We start from the raw sequence: 22,243 nt of genomic DNA, 5'->3' as shown, positions 1-22,243 counted from the left end.
AGTAGCTGTGGCTAGCTGGCTTAGTTGCTCCACAGCATGTGGGATCTTCCCAGACCAGGGCTCGAACCCCTGTCTCCTGCATTGGCAGGCGGATTCTTAACCACTGCGCCACCAGGGAAGTCCGTCTAAATCTATTCTAAAATAAAAAAGTTTACTTTAAATTTAAAAAGCTCAACCAGGTTCACCTATCTGTTCTGATAGCCTTCTATCTGTCTAGCTCACAGGTCTGTGGTTTGTTTGTGGTTTTTTTTTTTTTTTTAAATTACATGAGATAGTGAATGTGGGAACAAACTAGGACCCGAATTCCTCACCTCCTCTTCTATAACTGTGCAAAGGCTTGGGTTTCCTCTCATTTGACCACCCCTTCTGCCATTCCTTTCCCTCTGGTTTATGTACTATTCACTGCCAACTGGCGAGCAAGTATTGAGTATGGCTGGTAAAGTTACCACGCCAGACCTGAAGGAGGATGTAGAGAAGTATAAGGAATGCTCCCCACCTGGTACCTCCTCAGGGAGCTTACTCTCCACCAGGGGAGTTAAAACATATGCATTCCTCTGTACCCAGCAGATGAGTGATCATTGGGAATGGTTCAGGATGAAAAGTTACAAAGTAACTAATTATAAGCAATAAAAGGCAGGTGAATCCTCCATGCTTAATCCACACAGTTCATTCATTATTTTCTTAAAGTTATCCCCAGCGACCTCCATGTTTATTTTTTTTCTTTTTACTATTTTAATTTTTTTCTATTTAGGAAAGAAAGGACTGTATTTCCCAACTCACTTGGTCCTCTTAAGTGGGGCAGGGCTTCCCTGGTGGCACAGTGGTTAAGAATCCGCCTGTCAATGCAGGGCACACGGGTTCGAGCCCTGGTCCGAGAAGATCCCACATGCCACGGAGCAACTAAGCCCGTGCGCCACAGCTACTGAGCCCGCGTGCCACAACTACTGAAGCCTGCGCGCCTAGAGCCGGTGCTCCACAACAAGAGAAGCCACCGCAATGAGAAGCCCGCACACCGCAACGAAAGAGTAGCGCCCCCTCGCCGCCACTAGAGAAAGCCCGCGCACAGTAACGAAGACCCAACGCAGCCAAAAATAAATAAATAAATAAAATTTATAAAAAATAAAAAAAATAAAAAAATAAAATGGGGCAGACTTGTGTAATGGGATCTGGAGCTGGATGGTGAAACTGGAACTGCAACTCACCACTCACTACTGTGGGACTCGTTTTCATCTGTAAAGTGGAGATGAAACAGGCCCTACTTCTGGGATGGAGATAAGGATTATGAGTTGATTTGGGTAGAGCATATCAAACAGTGCTGGGTATGGGATAGATACCCGGTGAGCATAAACTCTTATGCCTGGGTCGAGAAAAAAAGGGTGTGGAAAGAGATGTATAAAAATGGGAGACCCAGGGTTTTAGGTGATCCCTAAAAAGAAATTCAAAAATTTTTTTACAGTCTTAGAAAGATCACAATATCATGTAAAAAGAGACTCGTGGAATACCAAATTCTGATATATAAAGCCTGTGGATGTACCCCTAGGAAAAAATATATTTCAAAATATTAATTGTGGGCAAGATGGTTAACGGTGGTTATCTCTGGGTGATGTAACTGTTTTTAAAATACTTTCCTGTCAGAAAATAGGTAGAAAGTAGAAAGGTGGTTGCCAAGGGCTGTGGGGAGGGGAGAGGGAGAATTAGTGTTTAACGGGTATAGAGTTTCAGATTTGCAAAATGAAAAAGTTCTGGAGATCTGCTGTGCAACAGTGTGAATATACTTAACACTGCTGAACTATACACTTAAAAATGATGAAGATGGCAAATTTAATGTTACGTGTTTTTTTACCACACACATAGAAACACTTTTCTATGGCAAACACAATAGTGTTATACTTAAGAACAAACTCAATGCAAGTTTAATTTTTAAGTGAAAGCCTTAATGGCTGGTTGGTGTAGCTTTTAGTGAGTATTTCCACGGTTTACTGGGCCCTGACTGTCCAGTGAAGGTTACCTGGTGGCGGTTAGGCTCCGTAAGCAGAGTTGAGCCTTCTCTTTTGATTTCCCCCCTCAGCTTTCTATCGAGAGAAAACATGAGCTACAGAAGAAGGGTATTACCAAAACTTGTTTGCTTTGTTTGCTTTTTTTCAGCTACTGAATGAGGGCGTGCCATGGGGATGACCTTCTGATACAGCAGGCCCTGTCCCCTTCACACCCCCTCGGCCCTGCTGGTTCTGCGTCAGCTGCACTATTTGCAGGACCACCTGCCCAAACCCCGTGCTACTCACTGTTCTTTGATCTGTAAACCTGAGTCTGAGCCAGCTGGGTTGAGACAGAGGAGGCTGGGCCAGTGATCTCAGTGCTGCTGTTTTGTTGCCTTGCAGTGGCTTCCTCTGTCCAGGTCTCACCTAAGAAAAAGTTGAGCCCCTGGGCAAGACAGGTGAGGGATGTGAACAGGTAATTCACAACATGAGAAGAGCTAATATTAAATCATGAAAAATGACTGCCCTCACTAAAATAAAAAGGAACAGAAATAACGGCAACCTTTAATATCCTTTTTTCCTATCAATCAATTTGGCAAAGATTTTTGTGGAAAATAATTCCCAGGGTTTGCAAACAATTACTGACAGGAAGGTTATTGGCCATTCTGAAAGGAAGCTGCCAATGCATATCAAGAACTGTAAAATTTTTCATTCTAGAATATAGTATTCCATAAAGGGTTAGGAAGATAGAAGAATTTAGTACAAGATAAAGGTGACATTTCAAATTAATGAGGAGAGACTTTCATTTCTGGTGATATTGAGGTCAGGAGGACCTGGAAGATCTCCAGTTATAAAAATATCTAAAACTGTTGGGTTAAATATAACAAAATACCTAACTGAGCTCCAAAGATAAAAATGGAATGCCCCAGGGGCCAAGCAATGAGAAGGACAGAAAACCAGAGATATAGATGAGCTGACCCTGCTGCCGCCCAGGGGGGATTATCAGTCTGAATAATCTAAGGCTCCCGGTTTATAATGTCGAGGTGGGGACAGGACACCAAGCCTATTGGCTGTGTGTGTGGGAGGGCGGGTTGAACCTGAGTCTCCAGTGTAGCTGGGATCTTTGCAAGTCTAAACCTTGAGTGGCAATAGCTTCTAACATTGAGACAATCTCATCTTTGCCTGACTTAACTCTTGCAAAGGCCAATGTCAAGAGGAGGTCTTAATCCCTGAGATTCTGTCCACCTGGAGAACCACTGCTGTAACACTCAGCTGATTCCCTGTGTCACCTCTCAAGCAGGATATGTGGTTCTGACAGCTGGTCTGAACTCCAAGAAGTTGTCAAAATAAGACATATTTGTGTTGTCTCTTCTCCCTATAGTCTATTATTTGATCAATTTGCAGGTCTATCAGTGTTTGAAATGTGATTCTTCCTCTAGGAAATTATCCCACAAATTACAGGATACTCATAAAAATTCCCAATCATAAATAATGTGTGTTCAATATGATTTATTTGTAATAGAAAGAAAAAATTGGAAGCTGCCCCATAGCCAACAACAGTGGAATGGTTAACTGAACACTATGTAGCCATTAAAAGGAATTAAGTTGATCTCTATGTACGAAAATGGAAAGAACGTCCACACAACATATTATTAAGACTTTTTAAAAAGCAAGCTATATAATCATTAGAGAAATGCAAATCAAAACTACAATGAGGTATCACCTCACACCAGTCAGAATGGCCATCATCAAAAAATCTACAAACAATAAATGCTGGAGAGGGTGTGGAGAAAAGGGAACCCTCTTGCACTGTTGGTGGGAATGTAAATTGATACAGCCACTATGGAGAACAGTATGGAGGTTCCTTAAAAAGCTAAAAATAGAGCTACCATATGACCCAGCAATCCCACTACTGGGCATATACCCTGAGAAAACCATAATTCAAAAAGAGTCATGTACCACAATGTTCATTGCAGTACTATTTACAGTAGCCAAGACATGGAAGCAACCGAGGTGTCCATAGACAGATGAATGGATAAAGAAGATGTGGCACATATATACAATGGAATATTATTCAGCCATAAAAAGAAACAAAATTGAGTTATTTGTAGTGAGGTGGATGGACCTAGAGTCTGTCATACAGAGTGAAGTAAGTCACAAAGAGAAAAACAAATACCGTATGCTAACACATATACATGGAATCTAAAAAAAAAAAAAAAGGTTCTAATGAACGTAGAGGCAGGACAGGAATAAAGATTCAGATGTAGAGAATGGACTTGAGGACATGGGGAGGGGGAAGGGTAAGCTGGGACGAAGTGAGAGAGTAGCATTGACATATATACCCTACCAAATGTAAAATAGCTAGCTAGTGGGAAGCAGCCGCGTAGCACAGGGAGATCAGCTCAGTGCTTTGTGACCACCTAGAGGGGTGGGATAAGGAGGGTGGGAGGGAGACGCAAGAGGGAGGGGAAATGGGGTTATACGTATAGATATAGCTGATTCACTTTGTTATACAGCAGAAACTAACACACCATTGTAAAGCAATTATACTCCAATAAAGATGTTAAAAAAAAAGCAAGCTATAGAACATTATTCAATAGAAATGGAATGCAAACCACATAGTAATTTCAAATTTTCTAATAGAAATATTTTAAATGTCAAAATAAATAGATGAAATTAATTTTAATAGTATATTTTATTTCACTCAATAAATTCAAATATTATTTAAGCATGTAATCAATATAAAACTATTGATGAGATATTTTACATTACAGTATTTATATAAGTCTTTGAAACCTGATGTATATTTTACACCAACAATACATCTCAATTCAGACAAAGCACATTTCAAGTACTCAATAGCCACTTATGAATAGTGGCTACAATAAGAGACAGTGCAGCTTCAGAATAAACATATAGTATATATATAATTTTGAACAACTCCAAAACCAGGTGTACAATTATTGTGTAGACACCGAAGACACTTGGAAAGATAACCAAGAAATGGCTAAACGGGCTATCTCTATGGAATGGGATTATGGGGAAAGAAGGTTTAGTTCATAAACATCTAAATTTGAATTTATTATATGACGATATATTATACTTTAATTATTAGGAGAGTAAAAGTAAAAGCGAAATGTTTATTGTCTTCAATTCAGTATGTCAATGGATAGTAAAATTTATCTTGAGGAGATAGTAAAGTGTATGAACCGATATTTACATAAAATGATGCTCTTGGCAGCATTTCTTACAATGATAAAAACTAGACTCCACATTATGTCCAACAATAGGAAAATTATTCAGTAAATTCTGGTAGTCCTCTATGATGGAATGTTTTTCATAACATGGGAAACTATTCATGATATAATTTAAAAATTCACAATGCAAACACTATCCATAATATGGCCCAGCAGCTCTATCCCAAGGTATATACCCAAGAGAATTGAAAACATATGTTCACACAAAAACCTGTATACAAATGTTAATAGCAGCATTATTCATAATAGCCAAAAAGTGGAAACAACCCAAATGGCCAGCAGCTGGTGAATGGATGAACAAATGAAGTATATCCACACAATGGACTATTTTCCAGCCATAAAAAAGAATGAAGTACTGATACACACTACAACATAGATGAACTTTGAAAAATATTTGCCAAGTGAAAGAAGTCAGACACAAAAGATAACATATTGTATGATTCCATTTGTATGAAACGTCAGGAATAGGCAAATCCATGGAGACAGAAAGTAGATTAGTGGTTGGGGGGGACTGGGAGGAGGGAAGTGGGGAGGGGCTAGTTCTTGGGTATGGGGTTTCTCTCTGGAGCAATGAAAATGTCTTGGAATTAGATGGTGGTGATGGTTGCACAGTGTTGTGAATGAACTAAAAAAATCACTGAATCCTACACTTTGAAATGGTGAAAATGGTGAATTTTATGTTATATAAATTTTATCTCAATTTAAAAAATATGTATATAGAACAAGATCCAAACTTTGTGGGGGGAAAGTAAGACTAATGTATTAAGAGTGGTGGTGGATTATAAATGCTTTTAATTTTTTCTGATTTTCTCCAGCACATACATGTTATATTTTAAATGGCGGCAGTGGTGGAATGAAAGCATTTAGGAAAGGGTGGTCTTCTCTCCTGACAAAATCTATGTGCTTTGGAAATAACACCATGTTCTCACTTGGCAACTTAACCAAGGGCAGTCTGTCCAGCCTGTGAAGTATACTTCTTTTTTTTTTTTTTTTTAATAAATTTATTTATTTATTTATTTATTTTTGGCTGTGTTGGGTCTTCGTTTCTATGCGAGGGCTTTCTCTAGTTGCAGCGAGCGGGGGCCACTCTTCATCGCGGTGCTCAGGCCTCTCACTGTCGCGGCCTTTCTTGTTGCGGAGCACAGGCTCCAGACGCGCAGGCTCAGTCGTTGTGGCTCACGGGCCCAGTTGCTCCGCGGCATGTGGGATCTTCCCAGACCAGGGCTCGAACCCGTGTCCCCTGCATTGGCAGGCAGATTCTCAACCACTGCGCCACCAGGGAAGCCCCTATACTTCTTTCTGTACAATGTTTCACTGCATTTAGTAAAACAAGCCATTCACCTTTTGCTATAGGGTGCCAAAGAGCAGAGCTGACTTAAGTCTTTCCTTTTCTGTCTTTTTAGATGTTGTAGACATAGCTTTCTGAAACAGAGCAGTCTCGATTACTAGCTCAGGGCTCAGGGCTTCAGAACCTAAATTCTCTTTGACCTGACTGGCTTCCTGCCCTTGCCTGGTGCTTCTGCTTCTCCACTGGTGAGATGAAGTGGTAAATGCTCACTTCACTGGAGTGGGGAAGAGAATGCATTAGGCAAGTCTTTCAAAGCACTAAGAGATAGAAGCACCAGAGAAATAAAAGGTTATTCAACCCCACTGGAGACTCAAATCACTGATAAGCAGCTGGAGAAGACAGAGCTTATGTAACAGCTCTTTGTCTCTCAATAAATAAACAGATAGGATCTGAGCCATGGGGTCACTGAGGCTCCTCTTAACCCTTGGGTGGGTGGTACTTTGCACAGGCTCACAGGAATGCCGAGATCTCTGGTGTGCTTGCCTAGCAAAGTTTTTTATTTAGATCTCACCTGACATCTTATTTTTCCAGTAGCTCCACAACAGGAAAATGAAGGAGAATTCACAATTGCACAGGTTTTGGTTGCCTTGGAGACTGTGTACTTTTAAGATATTTATGGAGGTAAGATATTTATGGAGGGGGCCTTAGTTTACTCTTACTGTGCAGTGTGTTCCTGCTGGAGTAGAACTTTGTGGACTGACAAGGAAAAGAGCCCAAGATGTAGGAAGTAAATAAGCATGCTGCCCGACAAGTTGTAGAGCATGATCTCAGCTTGTTTTGAAAATACATAAAATTCTGTATCTATGTATCTGTCATCTAATCTATCATCTATCTATCTATCTATCTATCTATCATCTATAGATCAATTGATCTACTATCATTATCTATCTATCTATCTATCTATCTATCATCTATAGATCAATTGATCTACTATCATTATCTATCTATCTATCTATCTATCTATCATCTATAGATCAATTGATCTACTATCATCTATCCATCTTGGTGAATGGATCGAAATGGCCAAATCATTACCACTGCCTGGCCCTGGGAGTGAGAATGGAACATACAGATAGCAAGACTCTCACTTTTTACTCTATACATTTCTGTACTATTGAAATTTTAATAGGTCGTTCTGTAACAAAAAAGTTTTAATAAAAGTTACCAACTGTAATCCTAACTACCTCTCTGACAGTCCTTTCAAACATCTCACAAAGTACGCGGAAAGAGTTAACACAGAGCGAGTTCAAATTCCTGATTTGGTGGTGGAGGTGGAGGCAGGGTTAGAGGTAAAAAGAAGCAAAAAGTGGGGAGGGGAGGGAAGAGGAGGGCTGGCTGCTCAGTTCTCACCTGAACCAATAGCATGAAAGTTTCAGGCCCAACGCCCATTTGTGGGACTATTTCAGGAGTCAGAGGTTGCATCTGAATTCACTGTCACTGTAACTTGCCAGAGAACTAAGACGACTTCCTGGTTTGGCTACTTGGAAGCTGCTTCTCCTTTACTCAGAAGGTAAAATCTCAAGCCTCAGCTAATCTGGTGATGGTGATTTGGAGTACGCACTTTTTTCTTTGTGGTGTATTGACTTCTTTATCCACAGGACAGTAAGATGCTTATGGAATGGGGCTTTATTTTTACTAATGACGATATTAACACTAAATGTCTAACAACGTAGAATGGTTCTTCCTGCTTCTTCTTTGCACCGGACAAGACACAGTCTGTTGAAGTGTTAGGGAGACTCTTCCTTGCATGGAAAGGAAGGAACACACATGCTTTCATTGTTTAACAGTTCTCATGTCATTTTTCCTTGGTTTCACTGAGAGCGTGGTTAAATTTTCTTGGGGATTACAGTTGCACACAGCAAATCTCACAGTAGGTAAGTATTTGATGGAACACTCTTGGCTAAGATTGTAGAATGCGCTCTTGCTTATTTTCCTTCTCAGGGAAAAGTCTTAAAACTCCCCACATTCATAACAAAGCTACTTTACATGAGAAAGGAGTTTGGAAAGAGATGTCTGGTGAAATCACCCCAGTGTTTAGGTCCAACTGTAGCCCCCCCAGGATGATGCCTGTTCTTAGTGTCACAGCGACCCCTTTTTTTCCCCATAGTCTTTGTTAGTGATGGACCCATACGTGATTCAGTTGCACGACCATGGCAACCTCCCCTCAGTGCTGGATGTGCATGTCAACATCCCTGGGAGAAGCTCTGTGCCGGGAAAAATGAAAGGCAGGAAGGCCAGATGGTCCGTGAGGCCCTCGGACATGTCCAACAAAACTTTCAATCCCATCCGGGCCATTGTGGACAGCATGAAGGTGAAGCCAAATCCAAACAAGACCACGATTGCTCTGTCAATTGGTGAGTTGGAGACACTTGACCGAGAGGCAGGCATTGTTCCTCCCACCCCCATCCTCATGGGTTGGTTGGAGAGGATGGAGGTGGAGGGTGGGTCTGAGCACTGGGCATGGAAGATTAACCTCTTGGCGGTTCTTTTTTTTTCCCCCCATGAAAAGGGGACCCTACAGTGTTTGGAAACCTGCCTACAGATCCTGAAGTTACCCAAGCAATAAAAGATGCCCTTGACTCGGGGAAGTATAACGGCTATGCCCCCTCCACTGGTAAATTCCTCCTGAGACTCTAATCTGGTGGCTTCCAAATCTTTAGTGCTCTTCTAATAGGAATAAATGTCTAGCCCTCCTCTTTGCTTTCCTGATGCGTAATTCCTAAGGAGAAGCCAAGATAAAATGGCTGTTGGGTTTGGGGAAAGGAGTCTCAGCATGCTTAACCTCAAGCCATCAAGGTCTTTCTTTCCCGGCTTCCTCTGGCATTATGGCACCTCCCTGCTCTGGGTTCCCATTACACACTTATTTCTCAAATAACGCTCCTATTCTCTCATCGCTAATTCTAAACGGAGGCCTTGAGTTTGGCTGCACCTGCTTCTTTACAAAGCCCTCTAGCTCCTAAATTAATTTAATTACTGCCCTGTGTAAATAGCTTCTTGGCTTTATTGCTCCTTCTCTACACATTCAAGGTTTAATTTAATTACGGTCCTAATCACACTCTCAACGTAATTGTGCTTGTTTCAAGGCAAAAACAAAAAACAAAAAAAACAAAAAAACCAAGAACAGCAAAGAATGAGCTGACCTACTGGAGGATAGAAGGTTTGTTTAGGACAGAAAGAAATTATTCTTATTTAGGTTTAACTCTCTCCATCTATTAAACATTTCTACCCTAAACATTTTGGTAAAATAAGTGATTCCTTGACTTTGTTTCACTGTCGCACACTTCCCCCCCGTGTATGTGTGCACATAGAAACATATTCTTAATGCAGAATAAAAATCCAGTTTCATGCTAAAATAGAATTTTAAAAACACTTTAAAGAGATATCAGGGATGTGATTTTTAGGTTGATTATTTACATTTTATGACGTTTCATAAATAAAAATCAAAACAAAATAAAACCAAAAGTTAAGTTGTAAAAAAAGTTTATACATAATGGAAAAGAATATGAAAAAGAATGTATATATGTATAACTTGAATCACTTTGCTGTACAGCAGAAATTAACACAAGATTGTAAATCAACTATACTTCAATAAAATTTTTTAAAAGTTTATAATGACTTTTATATCCGAAGTATTAGGAAACTGACTTAACCTGAAAACCCAAAACCAAGTCTCCATTTGACAAAATGCAAAGGATATGAACACTTCATGCCAAAGGAAACACAGATAATAATATATATCTAGAAAATACTCTTCTTTATTAGTAGTTAAGGAAGTGCTAATTTGTATAACATCAAGAGACCTATCTCTACCTATTAATTTAACAAACATTAGGAAATATTGCCTCTAGTCTTGGTAACTGAAGACAATCTTTCTGGAGAGCAATTTTGTAAAACATAATAATTTGTATGAAACTGTCTATACTTCAAGCTTGTAAGCCAACATTTGGAACTATTGTATGAGAATATAATTCAAAAGGAAAAACTTTTAATTTCAATATAATTTTTAAAAATTTATTTTAATTTATATTATTTATTTTTGGCTGTGTTGGGTCTTCCTTGCTGCTCATGGGCTTTCTCCAGTTGCGGCGAGCGGGGGCCACTCCTCACCGCGGTGGCCCCTTTCCCCCCCCACACGGAGCATGGGCTCCAGGCGCGGGGCCTCAGCAGTTGTGGCACATGGGCTCAGCAGCTGTGGCTTGCAAGCCCCAGAGCACAGGCTCAGCAGTTGTGGCGCGTGGGCCCGGCTGCTCTGTGGCGCGTGGGATCCTCCCGGACCAGGGCTCGAACTCCTGTCCCCTGCACTGGCAGGCAGACTCTCAACCACTCCACCACCAGGGAAGTCCCTCAATATAATTGAAAAGGAAAAATACTAATAGGTATACAATACAATGTGAAAAAGTTAAAATGGACCCAAGGTAATGAATTCATTAATTACAAGTTTTCAAAAAATATAATACCTGGAAGGGATTTAGGAATAATCTAAATCCTAAATAATCTAATCCTATTTTAGATTATTTAATCTAAATTTTAGATTAAATAATCTAAAATAAAATAAAACATAATCACAGTAACCAAGATGCTGCAGAGTATTTTATAGTTTGGGGAACTCTTTTTGTTATTATTTATACATTTGTGCTCATTATAAAATTGTAAGATATAAAGTTAATCTCCTTTATCTATAGTGACAGAGAGCTAAGCTAAATTGCATGTGCTCTGAGCTGGGGCAGTAGGTAGCCTCAAAGCCCTGTTGACTTAAGGGCAAAGCTGTCAGCTGGGGGATGAAAACTTCCAGCTTCCTCACTCTGCTCTGTTCTCTCAGGCTACTTATCGAGTCGGGAGGAGGTTGCTTCTTATTACCGCTGTCCCGAGGCACCCCTGGAAGCTAAGGTGAGCCCTAGACAAGGCACCAGCTTGGGAACAATATCGGGCAAACTCTACCCTTTTCCTTGTTTCTGTTCCATGAGGAATAAGGGTTTCAAGTGGAAAAAAAACTAAGGATAATTTCCCTTTGGCAATTCGAGGACTTTTCATACGGGGAGGCCACTAATCAGTGATTATATTTAATGTCATTATAGTATGATAATAACGTTGCATACAACTCATATAGTGTCTGTCTCAAGGAGGCTTAAAGGACTCAGAGGTCACCCTATATTTGATTCTCTGCAGAAGATCATTGAAAAACAATAATTCATAAACATCAAATAATTGAAATTTTTCATTTTACCAATAGGATCTTTTATTAATCTGTAGCTTCCTTCACTGCCATTAAGGTCACTTAGATGGGAAGATCGAGGTTCCATGGCATACTGGATTGATGGCAGGGCCAAGTTTAAATGCTACCCTCTGCTCTGTTGTCCACTGGGTGGGGGTCAGTATTTCTTAACATTAAGAGGTGCCCTATATCTGTCTTTCAGAAGAGAGTCAGGTTTCAAATCTCTGGTCAAAAGTAAATAAATAACCAGGTGAAAAAGTCCAAGGTCATAATGATCTCTCGTGGAGGTCTGCTGAGTCACAGCCAACCCGTTCTTTTTAAAGTGATTTATTTCTCTCAAGTGGCCAACATTTTCAACAACTTTTAGATATGCACATATATAAACATATTCACTTCTTTCAATTTTGGCTTTGTACAGTCCCCACTACTTTACATAGAGTTTGTAAAAATAAGGTTTTTTTTTGCTACCCACTCATTCATCTGATAACCTCTTTTCTCCTGTTGCTGTTGGAACCCCTAACAAAATGAAACTTTTCTATTCTTCACAGGATGTCATTCTAACAAGTGGCTGCAGTCAGGCTATTGAACTTTGTTTAGCTGTGCTGGCCAACCCAGGGCAAAACATCCTAGTTCCCAGACCTGGCTTCTCTCTCTACAGGACTCTGGCTGAATCTATGGGAATCGAGGTCAAACCCTACAATTTATTGGTAAATGACTTTTCAATTTTAGACACAAGAGCTCAATTACTACTTCATAAAAATATATGACCGTTATCTTAGCAGAGAAAGATCTGGAAGTGGGTGGTCGAGGCCACAGACACATTTTGTTATTTACATTATACCTTTGAGTGAAGTGAGTAGTCCTCCTACATTTTTCAGAATCATCTTAGTCTCCCCCTTCTTTCCTCCCCAGCCAGAGAAGTTTTGGGAAATTGACCTGAAACAACTGGAATCTCTGATTGATGAAAAGACAGCTTGTCTCGTTGTCAATAATCCATCAAACCCTTGTGGGTCAGTGTTCAGTAGAAGTCATCTCCAGAAAATTTTGGCAGGTAAGTCCAGCAGACTTCACTTGACAGGGGAGAAGATGGGGATGGAATCCTTCAGCTGTTTCACGGAACGAGAAGGGAGTCCTTCACTAAGTTCCAAGCCTAGGATGGAGGTGGGAGGGCTCCACTGGGGTCCCTAGTGAGTGGTGTGCCCCTGGAAAGGTAGGAATTTCCTGAAAGAAGGAGAAAAAGAGGAAATACTTGCCTCTTCACCACTCCCATCATGTGGAAGAGAGGGTTTGAAATATCTAGTTAATTAAAGAGCAAATTTAGGCTCTGTACCCTGGAAGAGTATAAGAAGAGTTTATAGTTCTTAAAGAGGAAGATGAAACAGACAAACATGAAATGCAAAGTATAATAAGCCCAGGTAAATATTAAATGCTAAGGCAATTCACATTAAAAATGATTTCAGCATGTTTCTCTTATTTTCAGTGGCTGCACGGCAGTGTGTCCCCATCTTAGCTGATGAGATCTATGGAGACATGGTGAGTCTTGGGTAGGATGCATCACTTCCATACTCTCAATCCCAAGTTATCTCATGGCACCTTTAGATGTGGCACCTAGAATAATCAGAAGCATATCCTAATCATTTCAGTACAGCACTAATCAGTACCCCTGCGCTCTAAACAGATATACAGATAACCACCCCTTAGCCAGTTTTCCAAAATCCAAAAAGCTACAAAAATCCGAAGATTTTTGGAATTCATTTGGTGGCAAAACCTGACTTGGCCTGATATAAAGATATTTGTAAATCTTTATTTATCTCACTTATGGATCTGTATAAGAGGGTAAGGAAAGGGGCGGAACAGCTACTCTGCTTGATAAGGAGTGCTGTCCCAGATTGCCCTGCGGCTGTTATATAATATATGGTACATGTGCTATATAACCTTTCTAAAATCCAAACAATTCTACATTTTGCAACATACTTGAGCCCAGGAATTTCACATAAGGGATTATGGACCCATATATTATTGTGAAATCTGTAACTTCAACGGTCATTCATTCCCTAGAGCCAAGGGCTGGGGTCAGTTTCCTCATTTTAGGCTTCCTTTAATCTAGACTAGATACTGGGTTAAATGTTTTTGGATAGTCCCCTCTGAAGGCTCTTGAGATCCCAATCATGCTTCAGGGTAGGAATGAGCCCGTAAATCTGAGACCCTGTCCCTAGTGATATAAGGAAAATTTTGCGAGGCATGGGATTTGGAGGAAAGTAAACCAGAAGACAACGGTAACAAGCACCTCTTCTCCTCAGGTGTTTTCAGATTCCAAATTTGAACCTCTAGCCACCCTCAGCAGCAATGTCCCCATCCTGTCCTGTGGGGGGCTGGCCAAGCGCTGGCTGGTTCCTGGCTGGAGGATGGGCTGGATCCTCATCCATGACCGAAGAGATATTTTTGGCAATGAGGTGAGAGCAATGTGGTGAAATAGTATGTCTAATTTAGGGGCGATTATATGTATATATATATTTTTCTAAATATTTGTTTATTTATTTATTTACTTTGCATGCACAGTGGTAAGGAGGGAGTTTTTTTCTTTCTTTTTGGCCCTGTAGTTCCGTGTGCCTGGAAAGACACTGGATAAAGACCGTACTAGTTATTCCTCTCCAAAACTCAGTTTTTCTGTCTTGGTGAGGAAGTTCCATCTACCTCCAATTTTAGTACCACAAAAAAGGAAACAATAGCAGTAATGATACCTAATATTGTTTGTGGGATTACAATGTGCCAGTGCTTTATGTACTTTATTTCAATTTAATTCTCCTAACAACCCTGTGAGGCCAGTATTAGTATTACCTCCATTTTACAGGTGAGAAATATGAGACACAGAGAAGTTGTATAATTTGCCCAGAGTCACACAGCCAGTGCATGGCAGAGCTGGGCTACAAACCTACGTGGTCTGATCTAAGAATGACACTAGGCACCATCACTTCTCCAGAGATTAAAAACTTGATAGAAAGAATTGGCAGAACAAGGATCTCCACAGTGGAGATGCTTAAGAAAGGCTAAATAATGTGTTTGCTGGGGGGCTTTTAGATCCGAGATGGGCTGGTGAAGCTGAGTCAGCGGATCCTGGGACCCTGCACCCTTGTCCAGGGAGCTCTGAAAAGCATCCTGCATCGCACCCCTCACGAGTTCTACCACAACACTCTAAGCTTCCTCGAGGTAAGGGCAGCCCATGACTTTCCACTTTGGGAGTCAAGCAACACCACCAGTGGAATTTGGAATAATGGCTCCTCATTTCTGGAGCAATGCTCCATGATGGGGCTTCCAAACCAGGAGGTGGCATCAGTGTAAATATCTACCCATACATTTCTCTAACTTCTGGCAATCCACCCTGCTCCTGGCCAAAAGCTTCAAGTGGCAGAGTTTTTATCTTGTTACCCCTTATGCCAGGAGAGCAAACTTAGGTTCTCTGCCTTTGATGTGGGCTCTCCTTTTAATGACTTGGTTTTTCTTTTGCTTAACTTTTCATTCTTGACGTCTCTGTCTCCTCTCGTAGTCCAATGCGGATCTCTGCTATGGGGCATTGGCTGCCATCCCTGGACTCCGGCCCATCCGCCCTTCTGGGGCCATGTACCTCATGGTGAGTATGTGGGTGGCAGGCAGTTGGTGGTAGGTGGGGGAAGCCAGTCTGCAGGGCTCACGAAGACAACCACATGGGCTCCTGAGCCAGTCAGTTTAGGAACTGCCTTGTTCTGAATTGTCCCATTGATGTGGTTTAACCTCAGTGCTAAAAAAAAGAAAAAAGAAGAAAAAGAAAAAAACTCTTAAAATGACTTAATTCTTCATACAGAGAATCATTTTATATGTAGATACAGGGATGACATAAGACACAAATAAGAGGCTTTCCACACTACTGTAATTCTCACCTGGGAGAGATCTGGTTCCCTAGGAATGTTTGGGGATATATAGGAATTTTGTTTGTTTTCAGAAAGACTGTTTGGGGTGCTATTGGCATTTTGTGGGCCAGGGATGCTAAATATTTTTCAATGGGCAGGGTAGTTCCATGCAATCAAGAATAGCCTGGCCCATAATGGTAATAGTGCCTTTTTAAAAACAAATAATTAATTAATTAATGTATTTTTGGCTGCTTTGGGTCTTCGTTGCTGCGCGCGGGCTTTTTCTCCAGTTGCGGCGGACAGGGCTACTCTTCCTTGTGGTGCACGGGCTTCTCATTGCGGTGGCTTCTCTTGTTGCAGAGCACGGGCTCTAGGCGCGCGGGCTTCAGTAGTTGTGGCTCACAGGCTCAGTAGTTGTGGCACACGGGCTTAGTTGCTCCGCGGCATGTGGGATCTTCCCGGACCAGGGCTCGAACCTGTGTACCCTGCTTTGGAGGGTTGATTCTTAACCACTGCGCCATCAGGGAAGTCCCAATAGTGCCTTTTTTGAGAAACACTGGCATCCTATTTCCAGCTTTCATTTATCAGCATCCAAGAAGGAACCCTTCAGTAAACTAAAACATTAATATAAATATATCTTCTCTTCCCTATGAAAAATTCTGTGAGTTCATAGAGCAAGAACTCTTAGTTATCAGCAGTGGAGTTCCAAGATGTTTTTTAGAGCAGTCCCTACCTTAATTTGTGGCATAGGGAGTTGGCCTGTTTTCCCTCCTGATAAATTTGCATCTCCCTGTTATTGGTATAGGTTGGAATTGAGATGGAACATTTCCCAGAATTTGAGAATGATGTGGAATTCACTGAGCAGTTATTTGCTGAGCAATCTGTCCACTGCCTCCCGGCAACAGTGAGTGCTTATGTCTCTCAGGACACTCTCAACGGTTTCTAGAGCCTCAGGAACGCTCCCTGAGCTGGTCTTTAGCCTGACTTTTTCTCCCCCAACAAAGCGTACTGTCGGCCTTCATATACACAGGTTCCTCATCCAAGGACTCAACCAACTGTGGATGGAAAAATATGCGGGGAAAAAAATCCCAGAAAGTTCCAAAAAGCAGAACTTGAATTTGCTGCAGACTGGCAACTATTTACATAGCATTTACATTGTATTAGGTATTATAAGTAACCTAGAGACAATTTAAAGTACACAGGAAGATGTATGTAGGTTATGCAAATACTACGCCATTTTATATGTGGGACTTGAGCATCCTCGGATTTTGGTACTCTCGAAGGTTCTGGAACCAACCCTCCATGGATACCGAGGGACTACTGTATTCTCTTTTGAAAAGATTCAAACTGATGGGTCTCATGACCTCTATTTAAAATTTGTTTCTCCCCCATCCAGGAAGAAAAATTGTGGTTGAACATTCTAGGTGAGAGGAAACCAAGCTTGTCCCACAAATTCCTTTTAAGATAAATTAACTCAGTTACTGGCTTAACACTCCAGTGGTAGGAATTGAGTGAAATGATAGCCCTGGGTAAATGGCATCACTGCTTCTTGCTGATTAGGGCCCTGGCCATATTAGGGTGGTCCAGTCCCTGATTCAATTGCTCTGAGAATAACAGGCTTTTATTTTTGCAGTGCTTCGAGTACCCAAATTTCTTCCGGGTGGTAATCACAATCCCCGAAGTGATGATGCTGGAGGCCTGCAGCCGGATCCAGGAGTTCTGTGAGCAGCACTACCATTGTGCTGAAGGGAGCCAGGAGGAGTGTGACAAATAGGACGGAGTCCGTTCTCCTGAGTACGTGTCCCATCCGGCTGGGGAGAGCGGGACTGAGCCCTGCTGCTCCTCAGGTGCCCCTTCTGGGAGAGGGGCCTCGCAAATACCACGACAAGGGCTCAGAATTGCTCCAGCTTTCCCCCAGCTATATCCACACACACACTCTGAACCCCAGATTTCATCTCACTCTGCTCTGCTGGAGTGACTCACTAATTCATTAATCCACCCGTATGACTTCCATCAATCCATCCTCCCATATGACTTCCTCCTTTTAGCTTGAGAGTACCAGGTGAACAAAGTTACCCAGGAAACAGTAGAGACAGGAAAATTAAGAACTCAGGATTAGAGAATCAAACGATTGAGGGAACTCGTGCCCCCAACCATTTCCTCTTACTCTAAGTAAGAACGCATTCTCTTCAGTCAGGTCTGAAGCCCAACTCTGTCATTGGCTCACTTCAGGTGTACCTCACTGTATGCAATAATGCTATCATGAAAGAAGTTGGGGACACATGTATTTGGTTAATTCTAAACACATTAGGAAAGCTTGCCAATTTGAAGGATCACTTACAGAAACTTTTCGTTGATTTTTTTTTTTTTTGTAGAGAATTATTTTGTGATACAGAGAAATTTAATTGATAGAGTTTCTAAATGTAGATATATGTGTATCAGGCTTTCTTAAAATGAGGGCACCTCTGTACTAAAAAAAGGAGGAATCAGAGGACCTTCCAGGAACGCTGCTGTGTAAGGGCCAGAATTTTCTTCACTTGTCATTGTTATAGAATCATTATTACTTTTGCTGTAACATTGATATTGATTTATTGATATATATGTTATATTATCTTTTCATATGTTTTCTAAGAAACATTTATATTGAAAAGATCTTTTATTTTGCCAAGGGCATAAATTATTGTTTTCCTTTTTCTTTTTTTTTTTAAATAAATTTTACTAAGTATTCTCTTCTGTGATGTCATTTTTCTCCTCTGTGGGGAATTTCTATCCCCAGGTACTGCTTATTGCTCAGTCTGATTGATTTATTACCCACTAGGTTTCATTTATTTCTTTGTAGATGTACTGACATTTGGAGTCACTTAAGAAACACTATTCCTAAAATATTTTATTTGGGAGCTCAACTTCTTGCTTGTACTTACAAACAAGACAAACTAAGAAGCAACATTATAAACCCCTGGCCTCTGACTTCACACTTTCAGCTTTTGGGATCCCCACTCTCCAAATTCCAACACTTGTCTAGATCTACTAACCACTCACTGGGTAACAAGTTGAACTGGTTCAGCTAACCAAGAGAATGAGGTGTGTCTGGTGTGCTCATCTTTCAATATGAGCTTTTTGTCTGCAAGTCCTCTTAAGCACAGTTGCCTAATTTTTTCCTAACCATTTCCCTTGGAGGAGGGAGCCTGAAGTTATTTTGCAAGGTTAGGGGCAGTAATATACCATAATCAATCTGGAAATTCTTCACTAAGGGATGTTTTCCTTACCTAGAATAGGAACTTCAAGTCTCAACTCTGCCAACCACACCCAATTAATTTCCTTTACAAAAATAAACATCAAACATCCCCTTCCCATCTATGTCGGACTTCGGTGAACTAAAATTTACCCTTCAATTTTCTTCAGCAAAACCAAGAGGAATATACAATGATAGAGATGAAAAACATTTGTTTCCTGTATGCCATTCCTGCCGATTTTTCGAAAATTCCTGGCTCCTCTTTTCCTGTACTTCTGGCCCCAACTCCCAAGGATATCTGTCCAGAAATAAACAGGAAGACTTAGTGGTTTACACAAAACGTTTTATCTTCACACGTATGTATAATTCTATCCAGCATTACTGAATCTAGACAGACTTCTTGAATTTCCAAATTTCCTTGATATCTAATCTACCATTTTGGTAAGGGAGTCAAATGAACATTCAAAGATTTAAAAAACAAAACGGGGACTTCCCTGGTGGCGCAGTGGTTAAGAATCCACCTGCCAATGCAGGGGATATGGGTTCCAGCCCTGGTCCGGGAAGATCCCACATGCCGCAGAGCAACTAAGCCTATGCACTGCAACTACTGAGCCTGCGATCTAGGGGCCGTGCCCTAGAGCCCGCGAGCCGCAATTACTGAAGCCCGCCCGCCTAGGGCCCGTGCTCCGCAACAAGAGAAGCCACCACATGAGAAGCCCGTGCACCACAGTGAAGAGTAGCCCCTGCTCGCCACAACTAGAGAAAGCCCCTGCGCAGCAACAAAGACCCAACGCAGACAAAAATATATAAATAAATAATTTTTAAAAATAAACAAAAAATACATGCACATTGGACATATTTCAAACGATGCAAAAAAATAAACAAAACACTCATGCCAGTCCTTCAGCACCTTTTCTTCTCCCCTGAGGTAATCACAGTAGCAGTTGCTGATCCATTCTTCGAGATTATTTTGTGTACACATAAATGTTTTTGTGTGTGAATTTTTCCTTTTCTTTTTTCCTTTCTTCAAAGTAACTATTACTCAACTTTTTAATTCAGCTTCTATGGAAGCCTAAGGAGGGATGACATTTCTGTCCATCATATCCTGGGTGATTCTGGATAAAAAAAGGACCCCCTGGTCGGGGCTGCTTCCGAACAAGATTAAAATTCCCAAGAGACAATTCCCAGCTGCTTCGCGGAGGGCGGCAGCAGGATGGTGGCTTCCGAGCGTCCCAGGATAAAACAAAGGATGCTTTAAAAGGTCAGAGACAAGGGCTCGCAGCTGTGAATTCACCTGTCTAACCCGAGCATCGCCTACGCGATAACTGGCGAGTTACCACTGACCCGGTACCACACACCGTCCCACTCTAGTCCCTAGCAGTCACCAACGACTCAACCCTGCTCTGGGTGACTGTGTTGGAAGAGGAGGGGGTCGGGGGATGGAGGGGTGGGGGAGTTGGGGTGGGGTAGAGGGCGGGAAAGAACCCACGGCTGCGCAGACTCAGATGCGAGGGAGGGCATCGCACTACTCAGGGCGCATGCGCAGTCGTGGGACTACGAGACGCCGCTCTGGGCGCAGGCGCAGAAGCTGAGGCGCCGGCGAGGTTGCGTATCTCTAGTTGGAGCGACTATCTTTTATCCGGAGGGTTGGTTTTGTTTCCTACTTCAGCCTATTTCTCGGACCCGCGCCTTTTTGAGAGATTCCCTTCCTCCTTTGCCCCCTTTTCGGGCCACATCAGGCGGGAGGCTTCCAGAAAGTCGACAAGTCATCTTTAGGTATTGTAAATACCTGTTAACCTTTTCCTAGCTGTGGGCGGGTGCCAGTAAGTCCCGTAAGTTGTGAAACAGAAGCAGAAGTTCCCAGGAGCTGTTGTCAGTTTTCAAAAGTATTGTCCCTGGAAATTTTCTTAAAAGAATCGTATCCTCCACGGTCCCGAGTGCATGGCATATATATTTGGATTTCTGCTGAGCCAGAAAGGTGAATCCTCCGCTGTGCTTCACGCACACCACACTTTACTGTGCAGGAGGGCCTGTATTTTAAGTACTCTAAAGGTTGAAGTATTGAATCTGTTGGAGAAGTGAATTCCCGGTACATCTTATTCATACTCTTATTTACTCTAAACAGTTTGTGTGTGTTTACAAACGGGTTTCATAATGGTGTCATAGAAACCTCAAATCTGGATGCTCTCTATGGGTCAGATTGTTGCACAGCACCTTCCAAAGAAACAGTCACTTTCAGACACTCTAGTTGAGGTGTATTATGTAGGAAGCAGGTGGTGCTAATTCTGCGAAGAAAACAGTCTGCAAACTAGCAAGTGTGTCTTAATTTTTGTCAGTGTTTCAAGCATAGAAAAGAATTCTTGCTCCTTGAGACATTTACTCATTTGAAAATTGAAATGCAAAGTACATTATGAAATTCAAAGTACGTTATCCCGTGTTTAAAAAATAAAGCCACAGGGAGTTCTTGCTTTGTCAGCACATATACTAAAATTGGAACAATACAGAGAAGATGAGCATAGTACTAGCAATCCAAATACAACAGTGCATTAAAAAGATTATGTACCATGACCAAGTGGGATTTTTTGTTTTTTAAATTTATTTATTTTTGGCTGCGTTGGGTCTTCGTTGCTGCGCGCGGGCTTCTCATTGCAGTGGCTTCTTTTGTTGCGGATCACGGGCCCTAAGTGCGTGGGCTTCTGTAGTTGTGGTACGCAGGCTCAGAAGTTGTGGCTCACGGGCTCTAGGGCGCAGGCTCAGTAGCTGTAGCACACAGGTTTAGTTGCTCCGCGGCATGTGGGATCTTCCCGGACCAGGGCTCGAACCTGTGTCCCCTGCATTGGCAGGCGGATTCTTAACCACTGCACCACCAGGGAAGCCCTGACCAAGTGGGATTTATTCCTGGAATATGAGAATGGTTCAACAAATGAAAAAAAATCAGTCAGTGTAATACACCTCAATAACAGAATGAAGGACAAAAACGACCTGGTCATCTCAATGATGCTAACAAAATATTTGACAAGATTCTACACCTTTTTATGATAAAAACACTCAAACTAGAAATAGAAGGAAACTACCACAACATAATAAAGGCCATCTATGGGGACTTTCCTAGTGGCTTGAGAATCTGCCTCCCAATGCAGGGGACACGGGTTCGAGCCCTGGTCCGGGAAGATCCCACATGCCGCGGAGCAACTAAGCCCGTGCGCCACAACTACTGAGCCCGTGTGCCACAACTATTGAAGCCCACACGCCTAGAGCCTGTGCTCCTCAACGGGAGAAGCCACCGCAATGAGAAGCCCGTGCACCGCAATGAAGAGTAGCCCCCGCTCACCAC

At 41.8% G+C, this 22,243-nt stretch overlaps 1 protein-coding gene and 1 long non-coding RNA gene across 2 annotated transcripts in view; both read left to right on the top strand.

Moving 5' to 3' along the window:
* Positions 1–7,982: 7,982 nt before the first annotated feature.
* TAT (tyrosine aminotransferase) lies at positions 7,983–18,402 on the top strand. Its single transcript, XM_007198226.2, has 12 exons — positions 7,983–8,091; positions 8,689–8,935; positions 9,091–9,195; positions 11,401–11,468; positions 12,342–12,500; positions 12,706–12,844; positions 13,274–13,326; positions 14,094–14,246; positions 14,872–15,000; positions 15,338–15,421; positions 16,483–16,581; positions 17,311–18,402. The coding sequence occupies exons 2-12, from the start codon at positions 8,701–8,703 to the stop codon at positions 17,449–17,451; spliced, it is 1,365 nt and encodes a 454-aa protein (XP_007198288.1). The 5' UTR covers positions 7,983–8,091; positions 8,689–8,700; the 3' UTR covers positions 17,452–18,402.
* A 2,106-nt stretch (positions 18,403–20,508) lies between these two features.
* LOC130705723 (uncharacterized) overlaps positions 20,509–22,243 on the top strand; it is a 93,990-nt gene continuing 92,255 nt past the window's right edge. The window contains exon 1 of the long non-coding RNA XR_009006101.1: positions 20,509–20,685. This is a non-coding gene — a long non-coding RNA (uncharacterized LOC130705723). The remainder of the gene's footprint in view (positions 20,686–22,243) is intronic.

Source organism: Balaenoptera acutorostrata, chromosome 19 (assembly GCF_949987535.1).
Source record: "Balaenoptera acutorostrata chromosome 19, mBalAcu1.1, whole genome shotgun sequence".
Classification (NCBI taxonomy): domain Eukaryota; kingdom Metazoa; phylum Chordata; class Mammalia; order Artiodactyla; family Balaenopteridae; genus Balaenoptera; species Balaenoptera acutorostrata.
Note: the sequence above shows the minus strand (reverse complement) of the source record. Positions and strands in the feature narration are given on the sequence as shown.

Bases quoted from the DNA above. Each gene is read 5' to 3' on its own strand.
- TAT (XM_007198226.2), top strand. From the start codon at position 8,701: ATGGACCCATACGTGATTCAGTTGCACGACCATGGCAACCTCCCCTCA. The intron at 12,845-13,273 runs GTAAGTCCAGCA...TCTTATTTTCAG, and splicing joins TCTCCAGAAAATTTTGGCAG to TGGCTGCACGGCAGTGTGTC. The intron at 16,582-17,310 runs GTGAGTGCTTAT...TTATTTTTGCAG, and splicing joins TCCACTGCCTCCCGGCAACA to TGCTTCGAGTACCCAAATTT.